The following is a 25,067-nucleotide window of genomic DNA, read 5'->3' on the forward strand; positions in this document are numbered from 1 at the left end:
ATAGTTGCAGTTTTTGAAATTGTATTCACTATTCATTGTGTTTTTCACTTGTAAGGGAAACACTAATTTCTACATGGGCAAAATCAGGAACTATTGAGGATGGCTTGCCAATTGACCTTGATGAGATATATCCAGAGTGTGAGTTGATTGCTGCTGATGATGATGATGTTTATGATGATGATAATGTTGTTTCTGATCGTCCACTTGAGACTGAAGATTTTGATATCATGAGGCAAGCCAACTTTGGTCCTCAATGGGTTGAACGAATTAGGATAGGTTCTCACTCGGGAGGTTCATCATTAGGTCCTCCTGCCCTCTAGCATGTCATTGCCTACATTTGATGTTTTGGAATTTTGTACTTAGTTTACAAGTTGACTTTGTTCAAAGTCACAAACTATATTGTAATTGACATTTTGACATCTATCACCATCTAGATATTATTTATGGTGTAGCATATTTTGTGCAACATAATCAGTGATATGAATATAAACATCGAAAATCTATTTCCCGCAATTCATGTGTTGAAGTGTCTATTTTATTTGCCTACAATATCTCTATGCTATGGAAATGCCCTAAAATATACAAAAAAGTAGTTTTTGATTGTTTTTCTGCAATTTTTTACGTTTTATTGTAAATCTGATTTTTTCCTGATGTTTTGAAAAAATCTTATACTTTTGTTTTGCCAATTAATTCCCCAAACGATTATTGCTTCCTTGTTATATATATATATAGTAATGTCCCCTTCTTAGGTGACAGGGAATTGAGTAGGGATTGGTCTATTATCTGGTTCCCGTGGGCTAGTAGTGAAGAGGGAACCCATTCAGGAGTCATGGAGCTTGCAGAGGGCTTTGTGAGCCAATTCAGACATTCAAACGACAATTCCTAGTTTTTAGGAGGGATCCCTATTTTTTAGGGAATGACTGAGAGTTGGTTCCGGGGTGTCTAGGAACCATTCTAGATCATTTGAGACCATCTCCTAAATTTTAGGGAGGACTACTAGTTGACTCAGATGTTTGGAGACAGTTTCCTACTTTCTAGGAGGATTCCTACTTTTTAGGGGGATCACTGCCAGTTAGCCTGCAACACTCAGAGTTTATCCATGGACACAGGGGGCTTCAGTCAGAATTCGATTCGAAGTCCAGATGAGCAGCTTTTGAATTATTTGGGAAATATTTAATATTTTCTAAGTTGGATTAAATAAATAATAATAAACTGATAATATAATCACTTTATATTACAATAAAGTGGCCCCTTGGCACATTTTCCTAGAAGTTATAACTTAATAATATGGCCACTTTTAATGAGGAATTAGACCCCCAATGGGTCAAACCACTTAGGGGAAGTTATTTTTTAATAAAAAGAAACATTTTAACATGTTTAATAAATTCGAATTAGGGTTTGAGGAAGTTTAAAAGAAGCATTTGACATTCATTTTGCCATTCTTGATTGCTTTTTTCTTATCAACTCTTGTGGAAGGAAGTCTGCAAATTTAGAAGGTATTCACAGGGAATTGGGAACAAAACTCCCATTTCTTCATTGATTGGACGTATCCCCAGTTAGATTTGGTCATTTTCCAGCATTGTGGTGCTTATAGAAGATTAATTTCAGGTCATTTGAGGACCAGATTGAGGAATATTCATCTTTTACAGCAAGAAGTATTTGTGGAGACCATTTCTTGGTCATTTGGAGGTCATAATCTGCAGCCACAACGTTCTTATCGCAGCCGTACAGTTGGTACGGCAAGCCGTACCCCTGTGAGAGATCCTTTGCACCAAATAAAATTAATGACAGGGTTACGGCAGTTGGATTTGTCACAAATTTCATTGTCAGCAATAAATAATTGCAGATCGCAAAGATTTTCAGGTGGAATTAATGCCTAAGAGGATTAATTGAGCAATTTATTGGGGAAAGTGCCAGAATTTGGAACCCTTGCCTAGAGACTTTGTGGGTTATGCAGCATATACGTATAAAACTCATTGGTGCTGTTAGTTCATCTTGGAAGCACCTATATCATCATTTCTTGCATTCTAGTCAAATAAAATAGCTCAACTAGGCAAGCTCTGGACACTTGGTATGCTATTTGAGCTTTGTGTGGAATAAATTAGTTATTATTTGTCTTTCTTGTTTGCCGCAATAAAGAAATCAGAAGTCTGAATTCAATTTTCAGTATTAGATTAGTTGTATTTTGCATATTTCTTTCATTGTGCAACATTCAAAAGTTAATAACACGCAAGCAAACCTCAAAACTCTTCAAACCCAAAACATCTACGCGCTGGTCAAAGAATCTTATTTAAACAAATCTGCTAGATTGTGCCAATCAGCAGTTGGCATCTTTCATATATGTATACGTGTGTGTGTGTGTCTCTCTCTCTCTCTATATATATATGTATGTATGTATGTATGTATGTATAGATATATGTATGTGTATACATATATATACACATATATGTATATATATATGTATGTGTATATATATATATATATATATGTATGTATGTATATATGTATGTGTATATATATATATGTGTGTGTGTGTGTGTATGTATGTACACACACACACACATATAATGGGTTAAATTTGTATATTTATGTTAATTTTATTTAGTTTTGTGTTTATTTTAAGGGAATGTTTTGATACATGTATATTGAGATATATTTTGATAAGTGACCTAATTTTGTGCAAATTTGACTTTAATATTTTCATTTTGCTCTCTTGGCCACACTTTTCTTCTATGTACAAGTCAAATTGTACTCTCTAGCAAATAATTTTCTATTAGCATAATCATTACACATCCTTTGGGTGCAATTGCTAGCTAGTATCTTAATTAGCTCCTATGCTTTTCCTTGTAGATTTTCAAGAAAATCTCTCGTATCCCACAAAAAATACGCATTGGAGAAGTGCTTACGCAGGAAAAAAAAAATTTAGGAGTGCATTATCTATTGGAGCTGAAGATTCGAGGGTGGAATGAATCGTATTGTAGTCCTGGGCCATTATATTTTTTTGAAGCTACCCAACAAAATATGCCAAGGATTCTGAGAAGCATATTTTGGTATGCAAAATCAGCCTATTATGATTTCTGCCTTTTGTATTGCCTTGTGATTCTCTATCAGTGCCTAAGTTGGATTGGGTCTGTAATTTGGAGTGATAATTATTTAGTAAATTGAAACTCTTCATTGATTTGTGTTACCTTATTGTCATTGTCACAGCTCTTTCCTGTCAGGATTGTTTATTCAAATAAACTGAAATATGACTTTCAACAGGCATATGTGTTGAATAAGTTCAAAAAGCTGGGCTATAATAAAGCCAGTTCTATCTTTTATTTTAGCTATATGTCTGCCATGATATCTCGAAGAACAGCCCAAAATTATTATAACTGAAAATGCATACACCAAACAAGTCATTTCTTGTTTGATAAATTAATTACCACTCATACAGGGTATTAATTGGTTACCTCAGGAATAGGTGGGGTAAGCACTGTTTTGATATTTGCATTTCAGATATATAGAAATAAAATAGAGAGAATGGATTTATGTGTGAATATCGTTGTCCAGTTACTGATCCTTGGGACATTTCTATTTTGTGCCCTGCAAATAAGGTAAGGCTCCATGGGCCCTTCTAGAACATTCACTGAAAATATTACAGATCATTACTTATTTTGATAGCATATGGCCTTTTTTTAACAACATCAAAGTTTTTTAATCTTGGCCTTTTCGGATGCTGCTATGATTTTTATATGTATATAAAACTGGAAGAAGAATAACCTCTGTTATAGTGCTGATTTATACTTAATGACTGTGAACCATCCATAACTTGAATATTAATAGTATTTTGTAAAGGTTGGCCTGCATCCCTGCCCTATTGGCATGACAAGGTTCCATCTGAAAAACAGAGCATCCCTTACATTATCAAGCACATGTTCGACAATTTGGAATGCATTGTGGTTATAAGGAATGCCATTGCAGGGAATTTATTGAGCTTGAGTGCTACGCTGACGATAATCCTTAGCCCTCTGTTTGAGATGGGAGGTCAAACCTCATGCCAACATCAGTCTCTGCCATGGCATCCACTACTCCCTTCACCCTCTCTCATAAATTTCCATGTGTATCACAATATCTTGAAGAAAATGAGTTTCACCATTGAATTTATTATCTACATATGATCGTTAGGGATCACAATTGTTTCTTTTCTTCTTCTTTTTAAAGTGCCCCTATTTTGTTGGGCAAACTGTGAACAAATTTTATTTACATAGGTAGGTGTGTGGGGCACTTTTTTAACTTCATATTTTGGCTTTAAAATTTGGTTTAGGTGTTTTGTAATTATTTAGCATCTAAACATCTTATTCAAATGCCTTTTTTATTTTTTGTGAACAAACTTTATCTCACATATAATGACGAGTATTGTCTTCTGATTTCTGTTTAAGATAGTATGGCCCTGAATTTCACTAATTGCAATGCCTAGTTCCTGTTACTTTGATTTAACTTGACCTTTGGTTATTGACCTAAATTTAAACAAGCATGTATATATTCCTATTGGCACAACCTGTGGAGCCTCATCCTCACATCAGTGATTCTTTAGCAGGCTGGACACTATGACAATTACAATGTTGTTGTAGTCAATATAAATTCTAGTAGCAGGATAGCAAAAAGGTGAGGATATATATTTCATTGAGCAACTGGAAAAGTACAGATTTTTAGTCTGCTGCAATGAATTTGCAGGAGTTGCACAGTAACAAGTAATGGCCATAAAATGGAGCCATTTTTATCCCATGACCTCCCTTGTGGTTGTTTTGTCCTAGAAACAGATATTCTGTTCACAAACATTGTTTGTGCTACAAACAGGTTGGATGGTCAAAAAAATGCAAAATGACATGTTTTCATAGTGTTTATTGCATTTGAGATTGTTGTAGTTGGGCTGCTATGGTTGGTCCGAGACTTTGTCTCTGATCCATTCCCTTATCATTGGCTCCAATTCTAGTAGTTTGTCAGCAGTAATTGACGTCTGTTAGTGGGGAAAAATAATAGAGGCCTAGATAGGTGCTTGAAGCTATCTCCCTTAGGGGCCACCCGACACAATTTTCTGCCTTGACCAAAGGGTGTTGTTAAGACTGATCATGGGATTGAGAAATGCAGTGAGTGATGGTGTCATTCTAACAAAAAATTATGGATTTCTGTCTAACAATTTAAGGATTTCTGTTTTCAACCACATGTGGCTCCAGGTTGCTCGGTTAGAGCAAAGAAAGCACTGAACTAGATGAATCTGGTGCAATGTAATTTTTCTCTCATAGTTTTTGTTAGTAAGTATAGTAGGAAAGTTTTTTCATATGCATTTCCTTTTTACAGAGCTCCACATGGTAGTAGACCTCAGTTTCAGAAATTGGGGAAAATTGTGATTATTGAGAATTTGAGATAATTGAGACTTAACTGTGACACCATTAATTTTTTAATCAGTCCTTTTTTCTGGTTAACTATGCATTTCTGATCTTTTCTCTAACCCTAACCCTTACCCTAATTTGTTTTTTTCCCATGAAATTAAAAATCTCGATCTTTTTGTTTGTTGATTAGTCTAGAGAAGGATTTTTTTCTAGTAATTCTTTATCCCCCCACTAATCTCTGTGTAGTTGTCTAATGGATACTGTATTTGCCTTAACAATCTACATACCTGCATTTCTTTAGCAAATCTTTTTCTAACTAGTGTCTTGCTGGAATGCTGTTTCCTACTTGTTACCTGAGGATCCACACCAATAACTATCTGTTGCTTGAAGTTTTTAGCTAGAATCCTTATATTAGTTTTTGATGCATTGTTGACATTGACTAAAAAGTGTTTTGCAGTATTTCTTTTTGTGATGTAATGTATTTTGCCAGGAGTTTCTTCTCCATCAATATTTTTTTCTGCTGCACTAACATCTGATGTAATGCCGCAGATAGGGAGTATACTCTTGTCAGCATTTAAGGCTTCCGCTACATAGCATCATGGAAGAGGACAAACAAGAAGTTCAAAGTTTAAGAGTTTCAAGGCTAAGGCAATCATATACATTTGCAACACATTCACTCTTGAAAGCCTGTTCCAAGGAGGTCCTTAGCTTCTGTCGACAGTGATTGATTGTTTGTTTTTCTAAGATCAATTTTTATACATGTTTGAAATTATCTGGAGTCAATGGGCTGGAATCTCATGATAAAACATATTATGTCAATTATTTTTGGTTGCTTGCTGTTAATGATAATTCCTTAGAGTACCTTTTGCAATCATAACTAAGGTGAAGGCATCCTTTTAGCTACCAGCCTAGCATGCCAATATGATCTATGAGACCTCCCATTTCGGGATTTTTTTTTACTTTATGCATGTTAATGCATTAGTAGCTTCTGCAAGATAAGACTTTCCTAACTCGTTAATCTCTTCTATTCTGTTTTGGTTTACTCATCTATGCTGTTAGATTATCTGATTTATGCTTTCCGAACTGAATATGTTTATCAGACTGTAACATTGATCATAATTATGATATTGATAAAGATGGATTAGATCGACGACCTGCTTAACATAGTTAAGCGTCGATCTAATGCTATTTGTTATCGGGCTTGTTTGCTATTAACACCGATTCATTATTGAGTGTGTTTACTTTATATCGATCTGTTATTGTTTGCTGTTAACACCGATTCATTATCGGGTGTGTTTATATCGATCTGTTATCATTTGCTTTGACACCGATTAGTTATCATAACACTAAGTGAATCGGTAGACAAGTCACGACCAAGTGACATCTTGGTCGGACATGTCTAAAAGACATGTCCGATCAAGGTGCCACTTGATCGTGGCTGTCTTACTATATATACATCATTCAAAAGAAAAGGATGACATTGAAATCGATACATGTTCATCCTTCAGACCTGCAGAAAAGAAAGACGATAATATTATTGTCATAATAATAATACCAAAAAATCAGAAATACACTATCTAGCATATAACTTGTTTATTAAATTGGAAATTGCAATAACTTTTACGTGGTATTAGAGCCAAGTTGATCGAACTTGAGGCTATTCAATTTTGTGAATAATTTAAGAACAAGGTTATATACTACATCACATTTCTCCAATGGCCAGCGCTATCAGATTCGAAGACAGACTCGGAGGTGGCGATGATTTTTCAGCCTGGAAGTTCAGAATCCAGATGATCTTAAAAGAGAACAAAGTAGATTCATTTGTTCAAACTAAAAACGATCAACCTGAAAATGAACCTGACAAAACTGCATGGATTGAAGGAAATGAAAAAGCCATCAAAATAATAGTTGATGGGGTGAGAAACAACATAATGCCCATTATAAGAAAACATCAGACAGCCTATAAAATGTTCAAAGCACTTGAAAGCACATTTGAGATATCGAATGCAAGTTGAACTCTGGCATTAAAATGAGAAATAAATCATATCACCATGAACAAGGGGGAGACAATCAACGCCTACTTTATGCGGATATCAACTCTAAGAGATGAACTAGCAACTTTGGATTACGAGATCAAAAGCAAAGAGTTAACACTCATTGCTCTAGATGGGTTGCCTAGTGGATGGAGTACATTCATCCAAGGCATCAGTGCAAGGTCCAAATATCCTAAGTTTGAAAGATTAAGGGACGATTGTCTCCAAGAAGAATCAAGATTGAACAAGATGGGAGTAAAACAAAAGAACATAGATGAAGACCTTCAAGTCCTAAATGCTAACACAAATAAGACAACCAAGAAGAAGCAATTAGGAAAAGGAAGAGTCATCAAGGCAAGAACACTTCAAAGAGAGACCTATCACATATTCAATGCTATAGGTGCGATAAGTTCGGGCACTTTGTTGCAAAATGTCTAGAGAGAGCCAAACAAGCCACATTTGCCAGAGCAGGAAAATCTAAAAGAGAAGATAACTCCCAAAACTATGTCCTCTACTCAGCGCTTACAAGCCATGCATCAAATAAGTCTAACTCCTGGGTGATCGACAGCGGTTCATCCAGACACATTACAGGGTTTAGAGAAGTGCTAGACTCCATGACAGAGGATAATGAAGAGGAAGTAACCATCGGAGATGATTCCTCACATCCAGTTAGAGGAATTGGTTCCTGCACCATCAAACTAAAGACAGGTATATCATTGCAACTCGAAGGAGTACTGTATGTCCCCGACATCAAGAGAAATCTAGTCTCCATATCAGCCCTAGAAGATAACGGATACAGAGTAACCTTCATGGAGAACAAGGTGTTGGCTTGGCCGAAAAATTCTTCCATCAAGAAAGCTAAAGTCATTGGTCAAAGACGAGGCTATTTGTATGAGCTGTGCATAGAGCCCAACCTAGCCTTGATTCACGAAGTAACAAATGCAAATGAGGTCTGACATAGAAGACTAGGCCACCTGAATTATAGAGCTTTGTCATCTATGGGAAACCTTGTCACAGGGTTACCTAAGTTGTAGCAATATCATTCAGAGACATGCAAGGGATGTGCCCTAGGTAAAAATATCAAGGGTGCCTTCCATTATAGTACTAGGAAAACAAGCAAAGTATTAGAATTAGTTCATTTTGATGTATGTGGACCTATGTCCGCTCCTTCTCTAGGAGGATGTTTGTATTATGTAATATTTGTTGATGACTACTCTAGGAAAACTTGGATCTACTTTTTGAAGTGTAAAGAATCAGAAGAGATCCTTAGTAGGTTTAAAGAGTTTAAATCATTGACAGAAAACTACTCAGGTAATAAAATCAAAACCCTAAGATCTGATAATGGGGGGGAATACACATCAGAATTATTTAGAGATTTTTGTAAAAACTCAGGGATTAAGAGGGAGCTAACAATACCTTATAATCCTCAACAAAATGGGGTAGCTAAGAGGAAAAATAGGACAATTGTAGAAGCTGCCAAAGCCATGATTCTTGATCAGAATCTAAATATCAATATTTGGGCAGAAGCAACTAACACTGCTGTGTATATCCAAAACAGATGTCCTCACTCACATCTTGAAGATAAAACTCCCGAGGAAGTATTTACCAAACTAAAGTCAGATATCAACCACCTTAGGATATTTGGGTGTCCTGTTTATATACATGTACCTGAAGAGAAAAGACTAAAACTAGAACCTTCTGGAAAAAGGGGAATACTTGTAGGATATAGCGAAACATCCAAAGCCTATAGAATATATATACATGGTCAGAGAAATATTGAACTTAGTAGGGATGTAATCTTTGAAGAAGACTTAGCCTTCAAAAGAGCCCTAAGTACAATAGAGCCTGAAATTTATATCCCCACTCCTAACATAGAAGAAGACCCCACTCCTGAGCTTCAGAGGGAGAATCTTGAGGAAACCATAGGTGAAACTTCAAACCCACCTAAAGAAAACCTCAAGAAGAGACCTCTATGGGCCACCAAGACTGTAGCAGAAGCTCAGAAGTTTGCTGCTCCTTCAGGGAAAGCAAAAGACCTAATAAATTCACTAGCTATGTTGTGCTCATGAATAATCTTTCTAAAACTGAACCAAACAATGTATCAGATGCACTTAAACATCAAGTATGGAAGGATGCCACGTCTGAAGAGTATCAATCCATTATGAAAAATGATGTTTGGGAGATTGTTCCTAGGCCAACCAAGAAATTTGTGGTTTCATCTAAATGGTTATTCAAAATCAAACATGCTGCAGACAGCAGTATTGAGAAACACAAGGCCAGATTTGTAGCCAGAGGATTCTCACAAAGGGAGGGAATAGACTATGAAGAAACCTTTGCACCTGTTGCCAGGTATACATCAGTGAGAGCTGTATTAGCCATTGCAGCAGCAAAAGGATGGAAGGTACACCAAATGGATGTTAAGACAACATTTCTAAATGGTGAGATCTCAATAGAAGTCTACCTAGAGCAACCTGAAGGGTTTGAAATTTATGATGTAGAGTTTCATGTGTGCAGACTCAAGAAAGCTCTCTATGGGCTTAAACAGGCCCCAGGGCCTGGTATGAAAGAATTGACACCTATCTCTCAAGACTAGGCTTCTATAAAAATGATGCAGATCCTAATCTCTACTACAAAAGAAATAAAGATGATATGCTAATGTTGATTTTATATGTTGATGACTTATTAATCATAGGAAATGATCATCTTCTAGATCATTGCAAGAATGCTCTATCCAAAGAATTTGATATGAAGGACTTAGAACTCCTTCATTACTTCCTAGGATTAGAAGTATGGCAGAATTCTGACAATATTATACTAAACCAAGGAAAGTATACCTTGGACATTTTGAAGAATTTCATAATGCATAACTGCAGACCTATGACATCTCCCATGGAAACAAATTTACATAAACTTAGGGAAGCAGCAACAGAGTCACAATCCACTGATCCTACACTCTACAGACAGATGATTGGGTCTCTGATGTATCTGGTGAATACAAGGCCAGATATCTGTTATTCTGTTAATGCCTTAAGTTAGTTTATGTGTGAGCCTAAGGAAATTCACTTGATTGCAGTGAAACACATTATGAGATACTTACAAGGTACTCTAAACCTTGGTCTCAAATATGAGAAAGTCAATCTAGACCTACACGGATTTACAGACTCAGATTGGGCTGGGAGTGTGACTGACAGGAAAAGCACTTCAGGGTGTTGCTTCAGTTTAGGATCAGCCATGATATCTTGGATCAGCAGAAAACAGTCTTCTGTAGCTCAGAGTTCCACCGAGGCCAAGTACATTGCAGCTTCCATGGCTGCTCGAGAAGCAGTATGGCTTAGGAAGTTACTTGTGGGACTATTTGGAGAACCTATGAAACCCACTGTCATCCATTGTGACAACCAGAGCTGCATAAAGCTTTCTATAAATCCAGTATTTCATGACAGATCCAAGCATATTGAGATTCCATACCATTATGTGCGAGACATGGTAGACAAAAATGTGATCAAATTAGAATATGTTAACATAGGAGATCAGACTGCAGATATTCTGACCAAACCACTTTCCAGAGTGAAGGTTGATCACTTCAGAAAAGGTTTAGGTATGATAGAAAGGTAATCTGCTTTGTAAATACGATGTTTAATGTGTAAACTTCTTTTGTCATGTTGGGACATTCTGGGTTTCACCCCCCTGTGTTCATATCTAAGAGGTGACGATCTCTCAGATTATGAACACTTGTATGTAGACATCATAAGGTGACGATCTTATGATTTTTTAAACCAGTTATCATGTTGGATCTCTGGTATGTCATGGATGTGCCATGATGGTGTTGTGATAAAACATTTGTATAAAATGTTTGTGCACATATCACAAACAGGATAAGATGAGAATCTAACCATCCTCATATGTTTATCCTTAGTATTGCGTGTTTAGGCAATACTGATATCACGTGTTTAGGTGATATCTTGTCATAATGGAATGATGATTTTTTATATCACATGGTTAGGTGATACTCTATGAATGATGTTTTATATTATGTCTTGATGATACTTCTTATCATATGTATAGATGACATATTCTTGGAGACTGACATTATGAAAAAGGAAATGTGATGCAGGTTACTTTATCTATCTTCCAAAGCTAAGAGGGAGTGTTAATGCATTAGTAGCTTCTGCAAGATAAGACTTTCCTAACTCGTTAATCTCTTCTATTCTGTTTTGGTTTACTCATTTATGCTGTTAGATTATTTGATTTATGCTTTCCGAACTGAATATATTTATCAGACTGTAACATTGATCATAATTATGATATTGATAAAGATGGATTAGATCGACGACCTGCTTAACATAGTTAAGCGTCGATCTAATGCTATTTGTTATCGGGCTTGTTTGCTATTAACACCGATTCATTATCGAGTGTGTTTATATCGATCTGTTATTGTTTGCTATTAACACCGATTCATTATCGGGTGTGTTTATATCGATCTGTTATCATTTGCTTTGACACCGATTAGTTATCATAACACTAAGTGAATTGGTAGACAAGTCACGACCAAGTGACATCTTGGTCGGACATGTCTAAAAGACATGTCCGATCAAGGTGCCGCTTGATCGTGGCTGTCTTACTATATATACATCATTCAAAAGAAAAGGATGACATTGAAATCGATACATGTTCATCCTTCAGACCTGCAGAAAAGAAAGACGATAATATTATTGTCATAATAATAATACCAAAAATCAGAAATACACTATCTAGCATATAACTTGTTTATTAAATTGGAATTTGCAATAGCTTTTACAATGCATATTAATTCAAATATTTAATTTTCTTATTAGTCTCTACCTTGGTAGGATACTAAAGTGATCAATTTTTACTTTTGCTCTTAACTAGTTATAATTGGTTTTTCAATTTCTAACCAATGAAACGTAATACCATTTTTAGTCAATATCAATATTTATTCTTGTCAATCTAAAAAGAGGCAAATTTGTTAAGTAATTTTTTTTATAACTTGATTTGTGTGGATTACTAAAGGATATATCGTTTGAGTTCTTATTACAAATTTTTCTTTTCCCTATGTTGAATGATAAGATGAGATGACATGAGCTTTTAATGAATATTACTATTTATCTATTCTTTTATTTTTGAACATTGACCCTATAATAACTAGAGATTTTTATGTGAAGTCATGTGGACAACAACATCTATCACATTTATGACCTTTATAATTTTTGTCTTTTTTAATTGGTAAAGTTTGTTTATTTATATTAAAATATCGGGATTTAAACCTGGCCCGAACCAAGTGGGGCTACAATCAGGGAGCCTCCTCCCCAAATCAACAAGGCACCAAAGTGCAAGACCCTTTAACAGGTCAACAATCTCTAATTTAGCTCCACCCTTGTCGTGTGAGCAAATGAGCATATTGAAAGAGCCTTCCTACTTTGCTCTCTTATCTCTCTTCCTCTTCACCTCTATCCGACCATCCTCCTGACAATTTGCTTGCAATATCCCCATCTTGGATTATATTATAGCAATCTTTCCCCTCACTTCCGAGCTCCTTGAACAATCTTGTTCTGCATTTATCTCCAACCTATATTACACCACCCAACTTTTGATTCATTACTTGCCCTCGCATCTAGAATATTGCCATTACTTGCCATTTCGGCACTACAACCAGCATTAGCATTGTTGATAGCCGTTGACCCAACATTACTAGAGGGCACAAAGGATTTATGTTAGGGGTAAAAGCGTATGTTAGTAAGAATAATAGTTATAAGAGTGTTATGTTATGTTTATGTTGTTGCCGAGAGGTTTCCATCGGGTAGTTGGAGTTGGTGATGGTTGGCATCTTGACCAACCATCGGGTCTATATATTGTTTGGTTGGAACCTCGGCAGGGAGATTATTATGTATGGACAATTCTGGACATTGGAATAAAGATATAACTTTCTGGTCTAATTATTATCATTTGTCATTTATGTTATGATGTACAATTGTTCTGTTCCATGAATACTTGGTACGTGCAGGAGATACTGTGTTATCTGATTATTCACCAACTATACATTTAGGACTAAACATTTTGGCGCCGTTGCCTGAATGAACTTGGAGATAACTATGGCGGCAGGCGGAAGCAATTAATGGGCCAACTGTTTAACCAACAATTAATTGTCGTGGATAGCGACACACACGAAGAGAGTACTGCGGAAGAGGAACGAGAGGATCAGTTGACGGCAGACTTGGTGGAGTTGTGGGACGTGTCGGTCACGCAGTACGTGCAATGAGAGGCTCAAGAGAGAGCCGTCTCGGAAGGCACGGTACGTGGTGAACTCATCGTCAGCACCCCCGTCTTTGACCTACTCGAGAGTATTCCAAGGTTACTCGCCAGAAATTTGATTGCACTCCAAAACCAAAGGGAGGAAATGGCAAAGGAACTTCGGCGGCAACAAGTTCTCCGACGGTACGAGGAACGGAGTCGTAGGGAGGAAGAGGAGAGGGAGGCTAGTCGATGCCGTACCTCTGGCACTTGATGCCCCTACGGCCGAACAAAGATAGACGTACCACTGCTACCGAAGGAGTAAACGAGGGAATTGTACAGAGATCTCTCCACATAAAAGAACAGGCCGACAAGAGACGGCGACTAAGGGAGGTTGCCGACTCGAGGAGTCCGGAGAAACACAACAGAAGTCAGAGTGTGAGTCGGAGTCGTAGTCGGGAGAGGCAAAAACCGTGTACGTGGAAGGAGTTGGCCGAGGTCGCCAGAAACCTGCCACTTCCAGACGTAGCGGAGGAATATCTCGTCGACCAGGCCTCACACTTTACGTCAAGTGAAGAAGACTCCAGAGCCGAATCACAAAGCACCCAATCGGAATTTTCCAAACAAGAGAGGAGGCGGTACGAGACCTGCATGAGGAAATCGCCACTATTTTTGAAGCAACGTTGTCGGGCATTAAAAATTTGTCCTTGTCAGAGGGCATCAAAATAGGAAGATCAGATCCGGAAACCTCGGGAAGGAGGGACTATAGAAGCAAAGGTGACCAAAGCCCGGTTGGCAGGGGCTTGACCAGACCAGGAGTGTACGGTACCTCCTGGACACAGTACCTTTCCGACATATAGCCATTTCCAAGCATTGCATAAAACCGTACAGAATAGAATGATGGCACACAACTCGGAGAAGCAGAAACTCCCAAAATTCATGGGCGACGGGTCAAAGAACCCGGTACGGCATTACAAGACATGCGTCACCATCTGGGAAGCAAATGGCCAGGATGATCGAGACTACTGGGTGAAGGCATTTCCGGCCACTCTGCAAGGAATAGCTATTGACTTGTACACAGACCTCGATGCTCAGCATAAAACGTCCTGGAGCAATCTGAGGAAGGCCTTCGAGGAAGAATTAAAACTACTACAGGATGACAACGAAATTGTGGCAGAAATTTACAACACCAAACAAGGAAAAAATGAAAGTGTGCGCGCATATAACGGAAGGCTGAGGGAACTACTTAACAAAATGGCCAGGACGACCGGGACTATTGGGTGAAGGCATTTCCAGCCACCTTACGAGGAATAGCGATTGATTGGTACACAGACCTTGATGCGCAGCATAAAACATCTTGGAGTAATCTGAAGAAGGCCTTCGAGGGAGAATTCAAACTCCTATGGGACGACAACGAGATTGTGGCGGAAATTTACAACACCAAACAAGGAAAAGACGAAAGTGTACGCGCATATAACAGAAGGCTGAGGGAACTACTTAACAAAATGGAGAACCAGTCGACAGATGGCCTCAAGAAGCGGTGGTTCGTGGAAGGATTGGTACCATCCCTGAGAAGGACGATGAAAGTGGTCCCTCCGTCATCATACGATGAAGCATACAATCGCGCCATGGATATTGAAAGTGAAAACAAGACATCCCGGGGGAAGCGACGGACCAGCGATGGTGACAACACATACAACGACATCGACGGGGGATCGAAAACCGTGCAAGCACTCCGGAAGGATATGATGAGGATGGAGTTAAAAGATGACAAAGAAAGTGGTAGGGAAGGAAAAAAACTATGGTGTACTGATTGCAAGACTGAAGGACACACTAAAGGAAGTTGTCCCCGTAAAGTTTTTTGTGACATCTGCCAAGTAACGGGACATTCCACTAAGGAATGCCCGTACAACTTGAAAGCACGGAGCACACAAGTGCTCTACGCCCAACCCGACCAAACCACACCGCCGATGACACCGCCGAAGCCAACAACAAACTCTGACGCCTCACCTAGAGGGTACATAAATAATCGGAGGGGTAACAACAGATCAATAATAACACACCAAGGAACAGAATTCAATACGATGGGAAGGGGCGACCCATGATTCAGTGCAGGAAGTGCAACGAATGGGGTCACTTTGTCCGAGAATGCCAAAACGGAGGTGATACAGGAAGTTTGCTATGCAAATGGTGCAGTCCAGGAAATCACAAGGATATAGATTGTCGAAAACAAAAAGGGGTGAACGTGCTTGATGTGGAGGGATCAAGAGAAGACGTACTGGCAATCACAAGGTTGTAGAACAAGAAAGCCATGTACCCGAACCCTCGCACAGAAAAAAAAAGGCTCCAGGAGGCAAGGACGGATATCGAGAGGGCGATGGCTGGAGAGCAGAGGGCCTCGCACCTGGCTGCCGATACACCAGTCCGGTCGGAACCAGAGAAAACTATCATCAAGCAGATGTTACAAACCACAATACCCGTACAAGTGTCTGATCTTCTACAAACCATGCCACAGTTAAGGATGGCTCTGACAAATGTAACCGAGGACACTACCCTCGGTCAGGAACACCAAACGATGGCAAAATCTAGTACGGACCCGGTGAAGGAATTTGGTACGGATGCCATGAACCCTATGCTACTCACGGTGGGCGTCAGACAGAAACCAACAGTGGTAGAGATGGATATATTAGGACAAAAGCTTACAAACACCATTGTTGATGGTGGGTCCGGAGTCAACGTACTGCCGGAGGGAACTTGGCGAAGCCTCGGCAAGCTGACACTTTGGCCACCACCTTCCACTTGGTCGGTGCGAATCAACTCGACATCAAACCCCTTGGTACCCTCATGGTACAAAAGGTGGTAATTGGGATGCAACAATTCCTTCTGGATTTTGTAGTTATTCCATTGGAAAGGAAAGTGTACGACGCTCTTCTAGGAAGGGGGTGGCTGATCATGGCCAAAGCTAACCACAACTGGAAAAGGAATACACTCTCAATCGAGAACGACGGCCATAAATATGTAATTGATCTAAGGAACCAGTCCGTTAGCGAAGAGCTCGCATCATCGGATTTCGACTCAGAAGATTCAAATCGATGGGAGTGGGGTTTTGATGGAGACAGAGGAGGGAAAGAGCCCGACGAGGAAGGAGTGTTGGAATTAGATGGGTGTTTCGAGGATGGAACTAGTTCACTGGTGGGACTTTTTCATTGGCAAATGGAGTACTATGAGGTCTTCCACCCAGAGTGTCACATGCTGCAAATATGTGAGATAGGAGAATCAAGCTGCGGGAAGGAAGAACAATCCTTTCCCTCGGAGTACGGTAGATACCAAGAGGGAATGGCAAGAATGGACGACATGCCGGCCCACCAGTTTGAACGAGATAAACCTATCAAGTACGAGGAACGGGGTGTGGAGAAGGTTAATCTGGGAAATGAGGCAGAACCACAGGTGATACTAGTAGGAGATGATTGGAACCCCGTGCTAAAGGCAACAACCTTCAAGATATTTCTGGAATATAAAGACGTCTTTGCCTGGACCTACAATGACTTAAAGGGGGTACTGCCGGAGCTATGCGTGTATCGCATAACCCTCGTACCAGGAGCCCAACCGGTACGAAGGAGGTCGTACAGGATGAACAAAAACTACGCAGCCAAAGTAAATGAGATCAATAAAATATTAGAAGCGGGGATTATATTCGAAGTGGAAACAAGTGACAGGGTTTCTCCAATAGTCATCTCCCTTAAAAAAGAGGCTAATCAGATAAGGATATGTGTGGATTTCAAGTACCTAAATGCAGCAACCATCAAGGATCTATTTCCGATCCCATTCATTGATAGTATCCTGGAAGAAGTCGCCGGGCACAAAATATACACTTTCGTGGATGGATTCTCCGGGTACAATCAGATAAGTATTGCGGAAGAAGATAAGCTGAAGACCACATTCGTGGTGGAGGAAGGAGTGTATGCCTATAATCGCATGCCCTTCGGGCTATGCAATGCACTCGCGACCTTCCAGCGAATAATTTTGCACATTTTTGACTAGTCGATTTTTAGCGAGCCATTTGAAGGCTTTGGGGGAGTGCATGGAAAGATGTTGGAAGGCTAGGTTAGCCTTGAATCCAAAGAAGTGCAGGTTTATGGTACCACAAGGGAAACTCCTGGGCCACATCGTCTGTAAGGAAGGATTGAAGACAGACTCGGAGAAGATAGGAGTAATTGTCAACATGGAAAGCCCAACGAACGTAACAGGGGTGAAATCATTCCTCGGCCATATCGGCTACTACCGGAGATTCATCAAAGGCTTTGCGCAGGTGTCTTGGCCATTAGATAAGTTGACAAGGAAGGGAGAGTCGTTTGTGTGGGGTACGAAGCAAGAGAAGCCTTCAAGGAATTGAAAGACCGGCTGGTGAGTGCACCGATATTGGTATACCCAGACTGGAACAAAGAATTTCATGTGCACGTCGACGCCTCCAACTTTGCAATTGGTGCTACCCTCGCCTAGGTAGGGGCGCAAGGACTAGACCATTCCGTCTTCTTTGCAAGTCAACTTTTGTCAAAAGCCGAACGAAACTATAGCACAATAGAGCGCGAGGCACTAGGGATGGTGTACGTAGTACAGAAGTTCCGACACTACTTGTTGGCTTCACCGTTCACGTTTTATGTGGACCACCAGGCACTAATGTACCTAGTGAATAAACCAATCATCCAAGGGAGGGTAAGTCGGTGGCTACTGCTCTTATAGGAATTCACCTTCACCATTGTCGTACGGCCAGGGAAGTCCCATGTAATAGCCGACTAACTATCAAGGATCGGATCAGGGGAACCGGCCAAGGGAGTAAACGAAGACTTTCCAGATGCACACTTGTTCCAAATTGCAATACTACCAACCTGGTATGAAAAGATAGGCCAGTACCTATCTACTTCCACATTTCCAAGTGAGATGCCTTCAGGAGAACGGAGGAAATTGGCACCGAAGAGCAAAACATTCCAACTAATTAATGGGCTTCTATATAAGATGGGTCCCAACCAAATCTTGAGGAGGTGTGTCATGGAGGAGGAAATTCACGGTGTACTAAAGGAGGCACACGACGGATTTGCAGGTGGACATATGGGACCAGATGTAACCGCTAGGAAAGTGCTTCTCGCAGGTCTGGTGGCCAACTCTACACACCGAGGCCCGAGAGTGGGTAATCGGACGTGACACTTTTCAATGAGCGGGAAAACCTCTCAAGAGGGACTTCATGCCTCTCTTCCCTTCGTAGCCGCAAGAACTATTCGAATGATGGGGTTTGGACTTTGTGGGACCTCTGAAGCCAAGTAACCTACACCGGTGCAAATATGTTGTAGTTGCCACGGAATATCTCACCAAGTGGGGAGAAGCTAGGGCCTTTCCAGATAACACGGCTCTGAGTACGACACGGTTCTTGTATGAACAAATTGTCACCAGATTCGGGATACCACTTCAAATCACTAGTGACAGAGGAGTGCACTTTGTCAATCAAGTAATCCGTACCATGACCGTGGAATTTAAAATATTCCATAACCTATCCAGTCCGTACTATCCCCGCGCTAATGGACAGGCAGAAGCAACCAACAAGGTGTTGGTATCAATAATCTACAAATCGTGTGGGGTGGAACAAGAAGACTGGGAGGAAAGACTACCAGCCGTGCTATGGGCCTACCGTACAACATACAAAGTCACTACCGGTTATACCCCGTTTCAACTCATGTACGGGCAGGAGGCAGTGGTACCAGCCGAGTACATCGTGCCGAGTCTTCGGGTGGCGGTGGAAAATAGACTTGGGGACAGAGAAAGCTTGAATGCAAGGCTTGATGGTCTGATAAAGCTGCATGAGCGAAGACTGATGGCACAATGGGCAACAGAGGTGGCACAACACCGGCGAAAGCATTGACACGACCAACATTTGCGGAAGGCCAACTTCCGGCCGGGGCAATTAGTTTTGAAGTATAACGGTCGGAACGAACTTCGACTAGGGAAGTTCAAAGTCTGTTGGCTCAGACCCTATAAAATCAGAGAGGTCGGTAGGAATGGAGCAGTAAAGCTCACGACTTTGGATAACAATCCGATCAGAGACCCGGTGAATGGTTCCAAGTTGAAGATCTACAGGGAAAGAAATAAACCTATGATTGGGATTAACATGCTAGGATACACTTGCAGTAGCCAGCCCAGTGGGAGATGTACGACCAGTGGGGGTACTATTCCAGAAGATTGGAGAGTGGGAATCGCCGGCACAGCGACGGGTATCGTTGCCACAGATCAGCTTGGCTGTACTTGCAGCAGAAACAGGAATTGGTACGGTGCCAGTAGAAACTGGTACGGTGTCAACAGAAACTAGTACGGTGCCAGCAAAAACTGGTATTGTGTCAACAAAAACCGGTACGGTGTCAGCAGAAACCGGTACGGTGTCAGCAGAAACCGGTACGATGTCAGCAGGAACCGGTACGGTGTCAGCAGGAACCGATACGGTACCAGCTAACTTAGAGGCAGCCTTGGATACTCTGACAGATGAAGATATAGACGCCTCGCTGGATGGATGGCTAGGGCAGTTCGCACTCGCCCCACACCTTCCCCCCTCCCCTGCACCACATAACATGGCCATTGGGCCAGGCATGACCACAGATAGAGAGATCACTGTCCCAGACCTGGATAGAGAGAGATCCACTAATCAGGAACAACAGGGAAGGGACAAGCAGAGCAGTGGACCGGAAGGAGCTCTCATAGGACTCCATATCACACCACCCGACCCGAATGACCTAGATGGCTCACTCAGACGATTCGTAGAGGAGTTACAAGGGCTCTCTGATGTTGCACGCAGCATGGCTCAGCTTACAGGACAGATGGAGGCAGGGAATTCAGCCGACGCTACACAACTGTGTCACTTCATGGCCGAGGGGTGAAGGGAGGAGTTCACGCACCACTTTGACCAGCAAGGGTGACCGGACCATAGTACGCTTGAGATGGTTCAGAACTGGACCCATAGGTACGTGATAGGAGGCACAGGCACCCTGGGCAACACCTTCCGCAACATGGAGAGGGCCTTCCGGGAGGTGTACTTACAGATGCGGCAGCACCAGGTGGAAAAAGAGGCCCAACGGATGTACATAACAACACTGGAAAAGGAAGGCGAGAAGCAGGAACAGTTGGCCACAGTGGAGAGGAGCTTGCAGAAGGAGATGGAAATGAAGATGACTACCTATGAGGCCCGTTGCAGCTTGCAGGAGGAGGCACAGGCATTTGTAGCCCAGGTGGCAGAGCTCACCTTACAGCTGGAATAGAAAGATAAAAAGCTACTGGAAGCTGCTCACATGGTAAAGAAAGCACGGGAATGACAGTTGATGGCAGAAAAGAACCTGAAACTCCAGGCCAGACAACAGCTTCCTACCGCGGCCACTACAGGGACGCCTCCTCCCTCTTCTTGGTCTTAGCTATGTTTTTTATATAATTCAGTTTTCTTGTTTGAGTCGTCTGGAAGACGACTATGTTTTTTGGGGGGGCTAATGTTAGGGGTAAAAGCGTATGTTAGTAAGAATAATAGTTATAAGTGTGTTATGTTATGTTTATGTTGTTGCCGAGAGGTTCCCGTCGGGTAGTTGGGAGTTGGTGACGGTTGGCATCTTGACCAACCGTCGGGTCTATATATCGTTTGGTTGGATCCTCGACAGGGAGATTATTATGTATGGACAATTCTGAACATTGGAATAAAGATATAACTTTCTGGTCTAATTATTATCATTTGTCATTTATGTTATGATGTACAATTGTTCTGTTCCATGAATACTTGGTACGTGCAGGAGATACTGATTATTCACCAACTATACATTTAGGACTAAACAATTTACCTTGAGTTTTGGTATCTATGATCTGTGACTCATGACTGACAACCTTCTCATCTAATCTCTTGGGGAAACATTTTGGCTATCATTTTCTATCACATAATGCTTGTTTGAAACCTCCTTCCACCATGTTCCCTGTCTGATTGATTTTTTCTTATCACAACTTGAAGCATTGTGATCTGTCTAGACGCATCTACGACATCTAAAGGGGATACCCTTTTAATCCACAAGTTGCAGCCAACTACTCTCTCTGGATTTCAAAAGTGAATCGGTAGGGAAACCTTTCTTCAAATCCATTTCTACTAAAATACGGGCAAAAGTTGTATGCTGAAATCCTAGGGAGCCATCATCCACCCCCAGAGATTTGCCCAAAGAATCACCAATAGCTTCAAAACAAGATTCAAACCAGAATCGCAAAGGAAGGTATGGAAGTCTTACCCATGTCGAGATTTTGTCAAAGCACTTTGTGGTAGGATTGAACGCTGGGTACCATGGTTTCAAAAGGAGCAAATACTTGTCCTCCCAATTCCATTGGTAATCACATAGAATCTTCTTCTCATCCTCTTCACTGTCGAAAATAACCACAAAAAAGCTCCTCACTCCAGGGAAGATTTGGACATCCCCATCTAGAGTAGGGTTCTAGAACTTAGTGATCCATTTATGAAGCTCACACAAACTTGGCCAAAGACCTTTAAATCTTCTAATCAAAGTTCAAACCCAACGCTAAGAAGTATTTCTCGTTTTCTTTGACTTCGCTTACAATTTTTTGCCCTAGACAAATCATCGGCTTGTTTGCCGTAGAAATACTTTGAGTATTACCCATGTAAATACCATTACTCCTATCGCCCACCAATCACACTTCTTTGGAGCTAGTCCCTGAGTTTTGCGTCCCCTCCTTACACCTACCTCGCCCAACCTGCTCACCATTCCAAAAGCTTCCTCTTCTAATTGTGTCCTTGTTACTGAATGCATCACCAAAACCGCCTCTAGCTTCACCAGTCGCAACTCCATTGGAAATTGCCGGCCATAAACATTTTCCATATACACTGCGAGCGGAGGGAGCAACTTTACCTGTGAGCCCTCTTGGAGAAGATTCGGAGCTCCATCGAGCTCTCGTAGAGAACCTAGGGCACAATAGCGACATAGCTTTTATAATTTTTTTGTTTACAAAGAATGCCAAACGTAAAACATTTATTATTAGTTAATTGTTTCTAATCTTTAAAATTGAATTATGTTTTATCTTCAAATATTATCAACATCTTTCATTAATTACATATATTATAAATAGTATACAAATAACTGTTATCTATAATTATATATTTACATAGACATTACAAGTATTAAAGTATTTATTCTTAGTTAACTTATTCTATTTTTAAAACAGATTTATGCCAAATGTTGTTAACATTTTTAATTAATCATATATATGATAAATATTAGACTAATACTATATATATATATATATATTTAATTCAATTATAAAATACATCTATTGAAATCCTAAGTAATTATGTAATGTTTGAATATTAATGTGGATAATGTGAAGACTTAAATTTCAACATCTAACAACCTATGTTCGATGGAGTCTCAAAACAAGGGACAAGTCTTGGGGGTGGAGGTGCAAATACATAATGCATAAAAAAATAGTTATACTTTTTAAGAAAATAACAAATGAAGTTTTGAAATACAAAGCACATTGCATTGAACGATGAAAATTAAATATCAGTATATTTATATTATATTTAAAATAATGATTACATTCAAATTTCAAATATAATTGGTGAATGGCCCATGCCTCCAATCATCCCCAAAGTCTCGTGCTAAACTATTTATCACTTGAATTGCTGGATTCCTTAAGGTTAAGCTCCTCCAAACCAACACCAACAACCTTGTTGTGCCACATCATTATCAACTTGTGTTGGCTCCGTTTCTCTACTTCCTACCGAGCTATTGGACTCTCCTTGTACATAAGTGTGTTGTAGTCAATGAGATGGAATATGTATGAAGCTACAAGTTTGTTTGCCCTTCTAAATGTTAGCTTGTTCCTCTTAACATATTGGATGAAGCTTTGAGTAGATTAGTTTCTCTGAGTAATACAAGAACTAGAAATCTGGGATAGTAGACGAATGGCTAGTGTGGTTGTCAAAGTAGTAGGTCCTTACATAACCCATCACAAAATTGGGTTCTCATGTGCAATAGTCTCCCTATCTATCTTGGCCTCTTTTGGATATCCCTAAAGAGTGGAAAATTTCGACCACTTAGTATGAATGATGCTGGCATTTGTAGTATCACATATTTTTCAAATAGCCTTCATGAACCTTGCCTTTACCTCAACATCTTGTATAGGGGCAACTTTGCTAGGCCTTTGTGCATCCCACTTTGGGTTCAATGCATAGGCAGTCACCTGTAAGATGAATGATTGGTTGAATATGTTCATCTTAGAATTGCAATGTGGGGTCTTTCTCTTGTAAAATGGCTTTCATTTGACCAGGCATATTATCAATACATTCATACACCTCTCCAAGGTTAGGTGCATTAGTGTCCCCATATCTAATGATTTTGAAGACTAGAGTAATGATAACGCCAATTTACTTTTGCATTAGTGCAAAAAGTCACTTCTCTCTACCTCCTTCACCCTTTTTTCTTGTTTTGCCTTAGAATTAGTCCATTGATCTCACTTTGTTTTATGACCATTAGTTGCAATGCCTCTTGCAATTCAAGCATCCTCTCCAAGAGAATGAAGTAAAATGCATATCTAGTCTCTATAGGTTTCAAAAAGTCCCTCTTTGAGAAGGTCTCAAAAAGTGCATATGTAATGTGGTGGTTGCAAATAAACATCTACATATCTCTAGCATCATTAACTACCTCTTCAATCCATTCGATTTTGTTTGTGTCCTTGTTTCATATCCCCTTTTGAGAACTAAAAGAATTAATTGAGGACCCGTAGCCTATTCTTTATTTCCATAAGCTAAGGGAGATAATAATGGTATTTTAAGTGGGCCCAATCTCTTTATTTTCTAAAGGGCAACTTAAATACTATTATAGGGTTTATGTAATATATAAAAAGTGTTTTTAACACTTAATTCAAAGTATAATTCAAAAAGTGTGTTCTGTAATTGAAAAACGTTATTTAAATACTTGGAGGGAAAATGTAAATTCAAATAGAGGGCCCAAAAGACAACTGTAAAAGAAAGGCATTGCTCAAAGCAAATCATCTGTATTTGTCATTTTGCTGTTCCTTTCAATTTGGAGTTTGGGTTATTTAAGGATGAAAACTGTTTGTGTGGAAGATGTAGATAATGAAAATCCTCTTGATTTTCATATTGAATTTGAGGATTGAAAATCCTGTTATCCATTAGAGGCGATTCCATTTTGATTTGGGGATTACAAGTGTGCTGATTTGTTGGAGATTTATTGAGGATTTGAAGCCATTTTCAGCTGCTACAGTGGTACAATAGTGTAAAAGGGTTAGATTTGTCAAGTTTGAAGGGGTTTCAGATATTGTTGTTGTTTGTGGGCAATTTCAGTCACTAAACATCATGTTTCTAGTTGCTGTACCATGT

General features: G+C 39.9%; 1 protein-coding gene across 3 annotated transcripts in view; it reads left to right on the forward strand.

Annotated features, from left to right (window-relative positions):
• Positions 1-25,067, forward strand: part of LOC131041778 (uncharacterized) — a 191,832-nt gene that overhangs the window by 23,183 nt on the left and 143,582 nt on the right. For 2 of the 3 annotated variants that reach the window (XM_057974984.2, XM_057974986.2), the window contains exon 2: positions 5,922-6,072. In XM_057974984.2, the coding sequence (XP_057830967.2) occupies positions 5,971-6,072 (102 nt within the window). In that variant the 5' untranslated portion in view covers positions 5,922-5,970. Of the gene's footprint in view, positions 1-2,850; positions 3,051-5,921; positions 6,073-25,067 lie in introns of all 3 variants that reach the window. The other variant, XM_057974985.2, reaches the window with a different exon arrangement.

This window comes from Cryptomeria japonica, chromosome 10 (assembly GCF_030272615.1).
Source record: "Cryptomeria japonica chromosome 10, Sugi_1.0, whole genome shotgun sequence".
Lineage (NCBI taxonomy): Eukaryota > Viridiplantae > Streptophyta > Pinopsida > Cupressales > Cupressaceae > Cryptomeria > Cryptomeria japonica.